Source organism: Primulina tabacum, chromosome 17 (assembly GCF_025594145.1).
Source record: "Primulina tabacum isolate GXHZ01 chromosome 17, ASM2559414v2, whole genome shotgun sequence".
Taxonomy (NCBI): domain Eukaryota; kingdom Viridiplantae; phylum Streptophyta; class Magnoliopsida; order Lamiales; family Gesneriaceae; genus Primulina; species Primulina tabacum.
Window position 1 is genome coordinate 33,845,452 of NC_134566.1, and position 13,015 is coordinate 33,858,466.

The 13,015-nt window shown below is 36.2% G+C and overlaps 1 protein-coding gene across 1 annotated transcript; it reads right to left on the reverse strand.

Moving 5' to 3' along the window:
• Positions 1-420: 420 nt before the first annotated feature.
• Positions 421-8,381, reverse strand: LOC142531011 (FLUCTUATING-LIGHT-ACCLIMATION protein 1, chloroplastic). The gene is made up of 6 exons (XM_075636988.1): positions 7,643-8,381; positions 5,385-5,487; positions 3,118-3,173; positions 1,389-1,553; positions 811-924; positions 421-726 (listed from the first exon to the last, which is right to left on the reverse strand). Exons 1-6 carry the CDS (start codon positions 8,279-8,281, stop codon positions 634-636), a joined length of 1,170 nt encoding a protein of 389 aa, XP_075493103.1. The 5' UTR covers positions 8,282-8,381; the 3' UTR covers positions 421-633.
• Positions 8,382-13,015: the final 4,634 nt, after the last annotated feature.

Here is a 13,015-nt window from a genome sequence, read left to right on the forward strand (position 1 = left end):
CACGAGTGCGCTCCAGTGTCTGTTTCTGTGAGACCCTGCGCACGTAGCTGGGCACGAACAGTGCGCGCATATGATCAACAATCATAATTTGGTTTTCCGATTTCTCAAAGTTATAATTTCTCTTTTTGAATTCTCCTGTATTATTTGACTTGGTTAGCCTTACTTAACATCTTTGGTGGAAGAACGCATATGTCCCGCTGAATGCAAACAACTAGCACATGACACTAGCGTCTTATCGCAAGCTAAATCGTAACAATGGATTACCCAACATTTTTAAGACCCGATTTGTACCCAAGAAATTTGAACATAAAGCATGTTTAGTCACATCTCTTGTATTATTATTAATAAATGGATCAGTAAGGGTAACAACAAAAATGAAACTCCACGGACAAATGTTTTCGGCAGTAGAAGCAAGCGAGCTTCAGGAAAATAGAGAACATGCTCTTACACATAACCTGTCTAAAGTTGAAATACATTTTTTCGTGCTCACATATACTCAAACCCTTCAATATTTTTTCTAAAAATACCTTCTGTATCATGCACATTTAAGTGTCATTATTTGGCAACAGAGGAGTGTAAAATAGTTAGATACAAACCTATTTATAATAATAGATGCAGGAAGCTCTCCACCTCTTACAGAGGCCGCAATAAGGGGTAATCTTCAAGTAGTTCCCGTTCTGAAAGCACGTCGCCTTCATTTTGAGGGGTCCATAACACCTCAACTGCCTACACTTAAGAATACAAAATTGCACGATGGTAAATGACAGAAACAAATTTAGAGGTTACTAGTGGTAAATATTCTTCTCTCACCAGAATTCTACTCGAGGGAATTGACGCTAGCTTTTGCAAGGCTTCCTTTAAGTCCGTGCTGTTGTTGATAGAAGACAGCTTATGTACTCCCACTGCAGCTACCACAACTGTAATCTGGTATATGGCAAAATAATCAAAAGGATAAACGGGTCATACACCAGAAAGTAAAAAATCAAACTAGATCGCTCAAATTTCACAACAGAAATAATCAAAGCCCGTGAGGTAAAAAAGGAGGCAAGGAAGCTGATTACACGGAAAACCAGAAGAAACATTACGTCTCTAATCAAACATAATCTGTTTCAGCATTAAGTCATGCTACAACTTGAATTTTCATTAGCACACTAACTAGGTATAGATCTAGAGCAAAACAAATATGTGAAGATACAACGACAGAGTAACCAGAACCTTTTCACATATATATGACAAACTCAGCACCAACCATTAGGAGCACACTTGATATGAACATTATAATACACAATGGGTAATACATCCTAAAGATAGTTCCTCAAATGTAAAAAAGAGTTTGTAGGCATATGTTTCTTTTTCAATGAATATAGTCATGGGAAACTAGTTATTACCACTATGTATTCATTGCTAAATCCACTTGAACTCAGGATTGTCGATCTTTGCTTCTTTATGTTATTTACGTTTACAAGTGTCTCCTCATCAAACTTCCCACGTTCCTCAATTGAAAGTTGATTGAATCTTCTTTCCCCTTCCTCTATGCTCTTTTTCACGTCAACCTGCATGTCATATGGCAAACTTAATACACGAAAAGAAAATTATATCTCTCTCTAGTATTACTATTACAAGATGAGGTTTTTTGCACTAGGGATTTTTGCTATGATGTTAAAAGTTAAACTATCTAGAACCATGATATCAATTTCTAAAAATGAAGCCAATAAAAAAGAAAATAAACTTGACATGAGAAATTAAAAAGAATTACGCTTGCAGGAAAAAAATATCAGTATCCAATTATTTAGTTACTTTATTATTGGACAAATATTAAATTCTGATAACCCGCTCTATTACCAAATCAATAGCCAATAAAAGGCCATTCCAAGATTAAAGGAAATGCCAGACTGTCTCTATAATCTGAGATATTGTTTACAACTATATTTCATTAAAGAATCAAGTATAAGCATCATCAGAGAACCAGGTTGAAAAGAAAACAAGAAAATTTGTTTGAAGTGCTGGGACCATGTCGTTTCAAAGAAATTTTACTCCTTAGTACATAAAATGATTTGATCCAGAATAAAACTCCAATCAATAACGATGTAAGGCAAACACAGAGACGCCAAGAATTGAGAAAACTCTCAGTTATCATTTTTTATTAAACTCAAAACTGTTTATACCAAGACTAATGATAGCCTTTAATAAAAAACTAAAATATAATCCAATCAAGAATTTGACTTAACTAGGAAATCAAACAACATAATCTAAACCAATCCTAAATAAACGAAAGATAGATGAACGAAACAAACTTAAAGATATTGATAAGTCATCTAAATAGTTTAAGATAAAGATGAATCCCATCATTCATGTTTGAATCAAATAGGCAAATACACACTATAATATGATGTGCATCAGTCACATGGTCTTTTTTTGCTATCTCTTGTAAACACAATCAAACAAATTAGAATGTATGGAAACTTTTCACTCTGAAGTAGGAATTATACAAAATGAAAGAAACAGGCATTCACCAGCTTCCTGATGTCTGGAATAGTTCCAGTGAAATAAAAAATGGGAATACCAAGCACAATTTCCACTCTAGCCTCCCATAAAAGTGAGGTCTTGGTAAAAAGTCGATGAATATTTAACTGTAAAATTCAGCAGTCCGCTACTTACATAATTCACTCTCATTATTAAATGTTTACAAAGTGTAGCGAAAAATGGAGGGCAGGAAGTAAGAACTGAAGTGCAAATATAAGCACTCAAGATTCAAAAACATTTGCATGCACATTGATAAAATATGGACAATCCTTTCTACCGCAAAGAATATAATGAAATAACATTTTAACAAGGTCAAGAGAAACGTTCTGAATAGTGGCTAACCGACTAGCTTGTTTTGTAGAATAGTCGGTTTCCCACAGCAACATCATGAATTGATACCACAACTCATGTGCAATTGAAAACTAAAGAAAACAAATTGGATTAATGAAGTGTCACAAGTATAATATAATAATATTGCAATATTCCAATCCATGACAAGCAGGGTACACAACAGCCTAACAACTGAGTTTTTAACTCTCACCAACCCCAACCCCAGAATGGCAAGAAACTAGATAAAATAAAATTTCAACTTACAGATGAATGAGCTGAGATGCAATACTCCGGATGCCTGAGTAATGAGAGTATTGTTTCTGCAACAAAATAAAAATTGTTCAACTGTAGCAATAAGTTCAAAGAGATAAACAAAAATTAAGAATTTTAAGGATAAAAATATGGCAAATCATCCACTCCCTTGGACACTTGTATGCACCCATAGAGGAAACAACTATTATTCTTCTACGGTCAGTGTGACAAAATGAAGGATGACTCAGCATACACCACATGCTAGGACGCATAACTTCCGGGGTAAGAGGCTAATTAAGAATCACACATATAGGGATATGATTGAAATGACATGTATTATACAACAACAATCAAGCATTAATCCCTGTGATCAGCTATATGAATCCTCCTACGAATTGTGCTTTATCCACTACTATATTCTCATCTATATTTAAATTAATTTATCATGTTCTACTGTTGCTAACCAAGTCTTAATTGGTATCGCTCATCCTCGGTTAATGTGTGTAGTTGTCATGGTCTTATATCGCCTTACTGGGGCATTTATTGGTCGCCGAGTACATGTCATACCTTCCTAATCGCGCCTCTCAAAGGTTTTCCTCAATAGGCGCAACTCCAACTTTCTCTCTAATTTTCTCATTTGTTATTTTGTCCATCCTCATACGTCCGTGATAGAAACCAAATCTCTAAACGAATCAAAATCTAAAAGGATTAACAAAATAAATAAGAAACATGAATTGATTTAATAGTAATTATAATCTAAGAGATATTCTCAGCCAAGGATTGAATCCTTTCACAAGAAGAAGAACACTCTTTCCTACCTAGCTCACGCTAGTGAAAAAACAAGCAATAAACACGAATTAATCCTCTAACCAACTCTCCACCTCTTTTATTTATTTCTTTCTCCCAACTTTGCTTATAATGTACTCCTATTTTCTAGGTCCAATGCATTTGAGCCCGTAATATTTTGCACATCCACCTTAACATCCTCGTCTCGGCGACAATCATCTTCCGCTCATGCACTAGAATCATAACCCAATATTTAGCTCCATAAAGGATAGTACGTCTAATCGTCGCTTTGTGAAACTTCCTTTAAGCTTTAGAAGTACTTTATGATCACAAAGATCGCCTGATGTACTCCTTCATTTCAACCATCATACTTGTATTATATGCAATACATCTCTATCAAACTCTTCATCCTTTGCAAAAATGATTCTAGATACTTAACGCTCTCACTCACATGTAACTCATAATCTTCTATCTTAACAATTGGCTTATTGCGTCTAAAATTGCTAAACTTAAATGCCATATATTCAGTTTTTACTCTACTAAGCCAAAAACCATTTACTTCCAACATTTCCAGGCAAGAATCGAGCTCAGAAATTACTTCTACACATGTCTCCGCAACCAAGACAATGAATGACATGTATTGTAATTATCCAATATTCATTTCTTGTGGATACACAACATTTATCGATTATTTTGTCACCAGAGATCTCACATCCTCAAATTAATTTGTAGAACCAATTAAAGGATGAGAGAAATATATGTTTATAAATCTGCACAACTCTCCAACTTTATGATTCAGAGGTTCCATGTTATGGGCCTAGGTTTTAAGAGGTTAGTGGACCGAATCAGGAGAGGCTCATGCAAGGGAAATATATAAAATGTATTAAGTGAGACGATAGTTGGTCATTCAGTTTCTTAACTTTCTTGTGAGTTTTACTAGCTTTCAGCTAGGGAGGGTTTGTACAGAAGGAAACCTCTGGGTTATTATCTTCTTTCATTCAATATATGCCATATAAATCCAGTATAAATTGTTCTTAATCTGTTTTGGGATTCTTAATTCGCTGCATTTGTTGAGGAACGTAACATTCCATTGTCTGAAACAAGAGATCATTGTCACACATCACATCCACTTAAGGAGGACTCCTCAAAGTGTGGAGAGAACATAAGATGCTTTACAAGAGCTTCATGGGTTATCATGAAAAATGAAATCTTTGACAATATAGTTTTAATCTTGATTACTCTATTGCGAGTCAATCTGTTTGAAATCATCAGATGTATGCAGCACTGCACACAACCTCGACAAAATTCAGGCACAACCATTAATGAAAATTCTATTAGAGACAACCCAAAATTCACAAGGGATGTGCTTTTCATGCATTATTCATTCAGAAAATAAATGTCTTTGAAACGGTATCTATCAGCATTATCTTCCCAAGACATTCATATCATGTTCAGAACTAAGGACGCAAAAGTAATTTCATTAAACATGTTACCAGTCAACACATAGTGCAGACCCTCTGAGTTAGATGTATCTGCAAGTTCAGCAATCCGGTTGAGATCCTTTTGGAGCGACCTCCCCAAGCCCAAAAGCCCAACCTTAAACCAAACGAAAGAGACAGATGACATAAAGAAGATACATGAAAAAAAAAGGAGACAACAAAACATATATAACTGTTAAAAAGGTTTGGAAATATTTTAGAGAAACTATTGGCAACAATAGCTAGAAACCACTCATATCTTAGAATTCCACTGATAAAACAGTCCTCAAAAACATGACCCTCGGTGTTATTCTTACTCTATATGACAACATATCTTAAACCATTAATTCTTCAACTGCTATATGTCAAAGTACACATAGTTTAAAGGGACTGAGCCATGATACATCAAGGTAAGTTAAAGGACTTGCTATTCATAAGAAGACTCAAGCGCTGGCTAAGGAAATTCATTTCTCCTACCCAAAGTGGCTTTGTTGATGGGAGATTGATCTCTGACAACAATCTTTTGGCCAAAGAGCTTATTCACAAAATCAACTATACAGTCTGTGGTGGTAACTTGGTGTTGAAGCTGTATACGGCTACAGCTTATGACGGGATCAGATAGGACTTCCTATTTTCGTATGCTTTCTGCTTTTTGTTTTTCGGATGCTTTCGTTGATATTATAAATAGACGTATCTCAAACGGTTAGTTCACAGTCATCATCAATGGGATCCTATGCAGGATCTTTAAGTCCAACAGAGACTTGAGACAAGCTAGCCTCTCTCACCTCTGCTTTTCATTATCATGGCGGGGTATCTTTCTCTTGTTTTGGATGCCTTAGTCTTAGTTAATAAGAAGTTAGCTTGCTATTCAGGGTGTCACTCAGAATCTCCTATCTTGCATATGGTGATGACATCCCCACGCCAATAATCATAAAGCTGTCAAGAAGATTAGGTTCCTTTATCAGTATGAGTCTTGCTCAGGGCAGCTAATAAGTGAAGCCAAGGGTTCGCCTTTCACCTTCAATAAATGCACATCTAGGAGGCAAGGACAATAGGGGCATATGGTGCAGCTACTGGCTTTTCAGAGGATGCTCTCTCCTTCACTTACTTGGGAGTTCCGATGTTTGTGAGCCATAGAATAAAGCTTGTTATTTCAAGAATCTGGTCCAGAAAGCTCGTTAATAACTCTTGGAGGTTTTTAACGAAGAGGATCTCAGTTGATGATATTCTCAAAGCCCGGGGAGTTCAATTAGCTTCTAAATGTCAATGTTGTTAAAATGAGGAAACAATGGATCATATCATCTTTTCTAGTGAGATCACCACTCATATGTGGACAGAATTTGCTCAATTCTTTGGCGTTTATCACTTTGACAGGTTGGAGACCTAAAAGTCAGGTGACGATTGGAGGGAAAAAAGGCAAAATAAGGAGCTAATTTTGTTTATTATTGTCTGATTCCTTTGGGTGGCTCGCAATAATTCCATACATCGGGATATCAAATGCTCAAACTCTAGAATTACTCAAGCTATCTCTTCATATATCTCCTACTGCCATGGAAAGAAAGATCCCTCATGCTTTGGCAGTAGAAGAAAATCCACCCCGGTGTTCAAATTTATACAACCCCGCATCAGCAGAAAGAGAACATGGAAAGAGTTACTCGGCTGACTGTGATTAAATAGACCAAACCACATTTTGGTGCATCCAAACTTAATACAGACGGCTGCCGTGAAAGCTTAATGTTTCCTGACCCATATCCTAACTTTCTAAGGGAACCCACATCAGATTTAGTTATCGTTATTGTTAAAGAAGATTTGGTGTGTTTAGATTCAGACTGAGACTCTCTCTACTCCTTCCCTCATTCTGACCAATCCCAAACAGTGAATACAACTTCATCCTGGTCAAAAACTAAAAGACGTTCCACAAGTACTCATCTGCTCAATAAAAGCTTCTAACTTTTTTCAGATGAAATCTATCACCTCTAATCCAAAGGAAAGCAATCACTAAATTTTTTAAAATATGGTTTTTAAGTTGTTATCACATAAATAATGTTCACCCTTTCAAGTAAGAAAAGAAGACAAATTGAAGCTGGTCGGCAAGTAGCATCCAAAAAGTTAATAGGTAGAACTCTGCTAATGACAAAAGGACTTTGATATATGCATAATCTTAATCACAAAAACTCAACATCAATTCAAACCAGCTCCAAGACTAACACATGTAGAAATAAACAAGCCAACGAATTTGTCAAAGGTAACCGAGTCTAGATATTAAATTATACCTGCAGCTTCAGCACAGTTGTTTTTTCAGTATCAGCGAGCACACTACTTTCAGAATCCCCAGTCAAGAATCCGGACACCAAAACAAATGCAGCAACCGCAAGCATAATAGGAAAGAAACTGGACCCAAAACCCACTGCAGGGCCAACATAAACGCCAGAGAAAGGAGACGGTGCATAATATGGAACCGAATACGAGAAACCGGACCCCTCCCCCATCCTCGGAGTGCTGTAACTCCTCGAAGACGACATTGATGACCGCGAAGAAAACGAACTTCCGCCCATCCTTCCACCAGAAGCAGCCATGGCGGAACCAGGATCACACATCAACAGTAACCCCACAAGCACTGCAGCCACCGCGGGTTTTTGGAATGCTTTGAGGGCTTTTATTATGGTCTGAACGACAAATCCTACTGGGATTTGCTCAGTTTTCGAATTCATTGATGCTTTAGTATTGAAAGCAAGATGGGCAATGGAAGCATCGCTGACGCGAATGTTACCGATGAAGAAGCATTTGGCGCGAAGTTTGCCTAAACTTGTGCGAATCTTGAAAGGATGAAATGGTACATGACCCTGGATAAGATTGTTTTGGTACAATAAGGGGTTGTTCCACTGAAGGTTTATGGTCGGCGTTGCGGCCATTTTGCGGGGGGGTTTGGTGATGGATGGGATTTGGAAAAAAATTGTGAGTGATATTTTTTTGGAGTTGAAAGAAAGGGAAACAGAAAATTGAAATGGTTGGTATGGCGCAAAGCCATGTGTGGCCGTCCCACAAAATTATCTGATACTAGTAGTCATTGCGTATTGCTTGCGTGAAAAATAAATTAAATAGTTAAAAATATTTTGTCAATTAATTAAAGATTGTGTATAAGTTTTTTCCAATATTTTAGTTGTATTTGTAATAACTAAGTGGACATACAAATATACAAAATTATTATTATAATAGTCACATTCTTAATAATATAGTAGGAGATAATAAGAGTTTATGTTAAATTAACTTAATATTTTAATATAATTATATGTAATTATGTTCTATTCCAAGTTTTTAAAACAAAAAATAATATTACGTTCGTCGGTTTTTCATAATTTATTACATATTTTCTTATATTTTTATTACAACTTTAAAAATTCAAACTTTTAATTTAAATAAAAGAGACATGTCTATCAATAAAGTTGTTATTTTCAGACAAAATATAATATATCAAATTTATAATTAATATATTTGTGTAATAAATATATTTCCTTTAAAAAAATAGAATTGTATTTTTACAAATTTGACCCTCTCTTCTATTAAATGATCATTTGCATTTATTATTTTCGTGAAATTTCATGACATATGCATTTATTTTTGGTATATGTATTTGTTATATTTTTTTTTGGGATAGTTGTGTAATATCCCGATCTTTTATCATGTTATTGTTGATGGTGTAATTTATGATTTATTGTGATAATGTATGATGATAGATATTTTAATGATTATTGGTTATGGATATGTTTATTGGAATAGTTAAATATGGATATTGTTTGGAGTTATGTTTATGGTTAGTGTTGTTATGGTAATGAATGAGTTTTGTTGATGGTTGTGTTGGATGAATTGAAGATGTATTGGGATGCTAATTTCATTGGTATGGAATGGTATTGGAAAAAGCTGGATTTAAGGTGAGTTGGGGTGTATTTTTGGTGCAGGGCAGCGCGGCGCCGTAGCACGGGCGCTGCTGGATTTAAGGTGAGTTGGGGTGTATTTTTGGTGCAGGGCAGCGCGGCGCCGTAGCACGGGCGCTGCAGCGCCATGCGGGCGGCGCCGCGGCGCTAGTTGTGCGAGAATTGCTACTCTAAAACACGTTTTGGTGTATTTGAAGGCTTTTAAACTTAATTCTAGACCCTTCTACTCACTTCTCATTTCTCTCATTCTCTTTGATCGTTTCTTGCCTTCTCCCTTCAAGATTTTCTTCCCTTCAATCTCCACTCCATGTTCAAGGGTTCTAGTAGAATTTTTAGTGTCTCTTACTTTAGACTTCAAGCTACAAGGTAAGACTTCTATATTTTTGGGAGTTGGAAGGGTTTGAAATATTAAGGGTTAAGTTGGGTTCTTTGATTCATTGGATTATTGGTGATGATTTATGGTTATTATTGTGATTATTGTTGTAGGATTCATTCAAGATCATCATAGCGCTTGTGGGCTGCAAGTAGAAGCTTCCTTTCAAATGCTCACATGATATATATGTATATAAGCCATGTTTACTGATGTCTAGCTCCTTCCATTGTTATATTATTGATGTATGTATTGTTACTTGTTCATTGATCCAAGAATACCATTGAATTCATTGATAAGGAGCTATTACTCTATTGTTGCCTACCAAGTATTTGTTAAATTGCCTCAATGAAATTTCCCATGATCAAAGCCAAGGAAATGATAGTTAATTCATGCATGTCATTGGCCAATTTCATGATTACGAGTATCTCTCACAGTATATGTACTTGTTATGTATAGCTTTCTACTTACTGAGTTTTATCTCATTCCAGTTAATGTCATGTGATGCAGGTAATAAAAAGGAATGAAAAATGGATTTTCCAGTAGGAAGAAGTCATATATCAAGGAAGGGAAGCTTTTGAACTTTTGTCATGAAACATTTATTTTGGGGTACATTGAACATTGGAAGTGTTGATAATTTTGTATTTTGCAAATGAATGATGGGAAAAATTTATATTGGCTTTTGGCTTTGTTTTGGTTGATTCAGAGGTGAATGTTTATGTATACTAGTTTTGAAAATGTTTATGATGTTAAATGGTATATTGTTCTTTCCCTTTTAAATAATAAGGCTTTCGCATATGTTATTAGTTTTAAAATGTTATTGCCATGGGAGTGAGCTGTTTCAATTGGTATCAGAGCACAATTTTCTTCGGACCATATATGACTTCTTCTACCTAGGACAATCCGGTATGTTTTCGATCCTGCATCTATTGATTTTAACAATGAGAGTTGATTCTATTTCATTGCCATTGATGTATTCTTTCTTCCTATCTATGTTAAAGTGAGCATATGTGTAGGATATGCCTCCCAAGAGAGAGTATCGAAGGGGATGATAGGACCCCTACTACCGATAAGACTGCCAAGGTTGTAGATGAATTCAGTAAGTTATTGAAACAACAAGCGATGGTTCATAGCGAGCAGATTCAACAGCTATTGAGCATGCACACCTCGACCCAGGGTCGTGGTCGTGGAAGAGGTCAAGGCACAACTGAAAGTTCTGATGATGGTTCATATGATCGTTTCATACGTATGAACCTTCCAGATTTTATTGGTGGCCCTGATCCACTAGTGGTTCTGGAATGGGTCAAGTCATTGGAGGCCATATTCGATTACATGAATTTCACCGACCAAGATAAGGTAAGTTGTGATGTGTTTATGTTGGTCAAAGCTGCGCGTATTTGGTGGGAAGCTACCAAGATTACAGTTAATGTTCGAGAATTAAAGTGGGACGAGTTCAAGGAATTATTCTTCGCCAAATATTTTTCAAGAGAGGTCAAGGCCAAGAAGGTGAAGGAAATTCTTGAATTGAAGCAAGATGCTACGTCTGTCACTGAGTATACTTTGAAGTTCGAAGAATGATGTGTTTTTGTTCCTTTTATTGCTGAAAACGACAAAGATAAAGGAGAACACTTCCTTCGTGGTTTGAAGTCAGAGATTCGAAGAGATGTTCATATGTCAAAAGTGATCACCTACCAAGACATTATTGAGAGAGCCTTACTTTTCGAGTATGATGAACAATAGATTGAGAAGGAACGACAATTAAGGAGGCAAGATTTTCAAGCTAGAGGGCAAGGGACAAGTACTAATGTGCGAGGTGGCCACAAAGGAAAAAGCAAGGTGGAGCAACGCAATAAGCCTTCTTTATCTTCTTCAGATAAGGAGCGACTTGTGTGTCCTAAGTGTGGCAAGCCACATAAAGGTGAATGTTTGGTTGGTAGTGGTCGATGTTTCAGATGCAATGAAATGGGGCACACAGCACAAAAGTGTCCTCTTTCTTCGAATCAAGGAAGAGTTTAAGGAAGAATTTTTGCAATGACCAAAGAAAGTGCTAATCCTGATTCTTCAGTGATATCAGGTAATATTTTAATCTTCGACAAGAAAGCACTTACATTAATTGATACTGGTGCGATACACTCTTTTATGTCTGAAGTGTTTATGCATTTTTTATCTGTTGAACCTACTGTTATGCCATTACACTTCAATATTTTGTTGCCCTCTGAAGATGAAATTTGTCTTACTAGTATCCTTAAGGCTTGTCCTGTTCAAATGAGTAAGAGATTATTGTTTGCTGATCTTATTATTATTCCGATGGTTGCATTTGATGTCATATTGGGTATGGATTGGTTATCTGCTTATCATGCGGTGATTGACTGTGTGGGAAAGACAGTGAAGTTTTTAGCCAATGACCATGAGAATTATGTATTTGTTGGTCTAGGCTCTTCGATGAGTATTCCTATTATTTCTTGTCTACAAGCTACTAAATTGTTGCACAAAGGTTGTATTCGTTTTCTTGCTTCAGTGTTGGATGTGCGCAAGGAAAGTAAAATGCAATTACATGATATTGATGTGGTTCAAGATTATCCTGATGTAGTTGCAGATGATGTGCCTGGATTACCACTTGATCGAGAGCTGGAGTTTGTTATTGATTTAATTCCAGGTATAGCTCCAATCTCTAAGGCTCCGTACAGAATGATTCCGACTGAGATGAAAGAATTAAAGAATCAATTACAGGAGCTATTAGATAAAGGTTTTATCCGTCCTAGTTCATCGCCGTGGGGAGCTCCGGTGTTATTTGTGAAAAAGAAAGATGGATCATTGAGATTATGCATTGATTATCGAGAACTCAACAAGGTAACTGTTAAGAATAAATATCCTTTGCCACGTATTGATGACCTGTTTGATCAATTGCAAGGAGCAGCAGTGTTTTCGAAGATCGACCTTCGGTCTGGTTATCATCAATTGAAGGTGAAAATGAGGACATACCAAAGACTGCTTTTAGAACGAGGTATGACCATTATGAACTTTTGGTGATGTCGTTTGGACTAACCAATGCTCCTTCAGTTTTCATGGATTTAATGAATCGTGTCTTTAAGCCGTATTTGGATAGTTTTGTCATTGTTTTTATTGATGACATCTTGATCTACTCAAAGACACGATAACTTCATCGTGAGCATTTGAGGATTGTCTTGCAACTATTGAGGGATAAGCAATTGTATACTAAGTTAAAGAAATGTGAGTTCTGGTTGGAGCAGGTGGCATTTTTGGGCCATATTGTTTCGAAAGAAGGAATATCGGTGGATCCTTCTAAGATTGAATCCATTAAGCAATGGTCCATTCCAAAGACA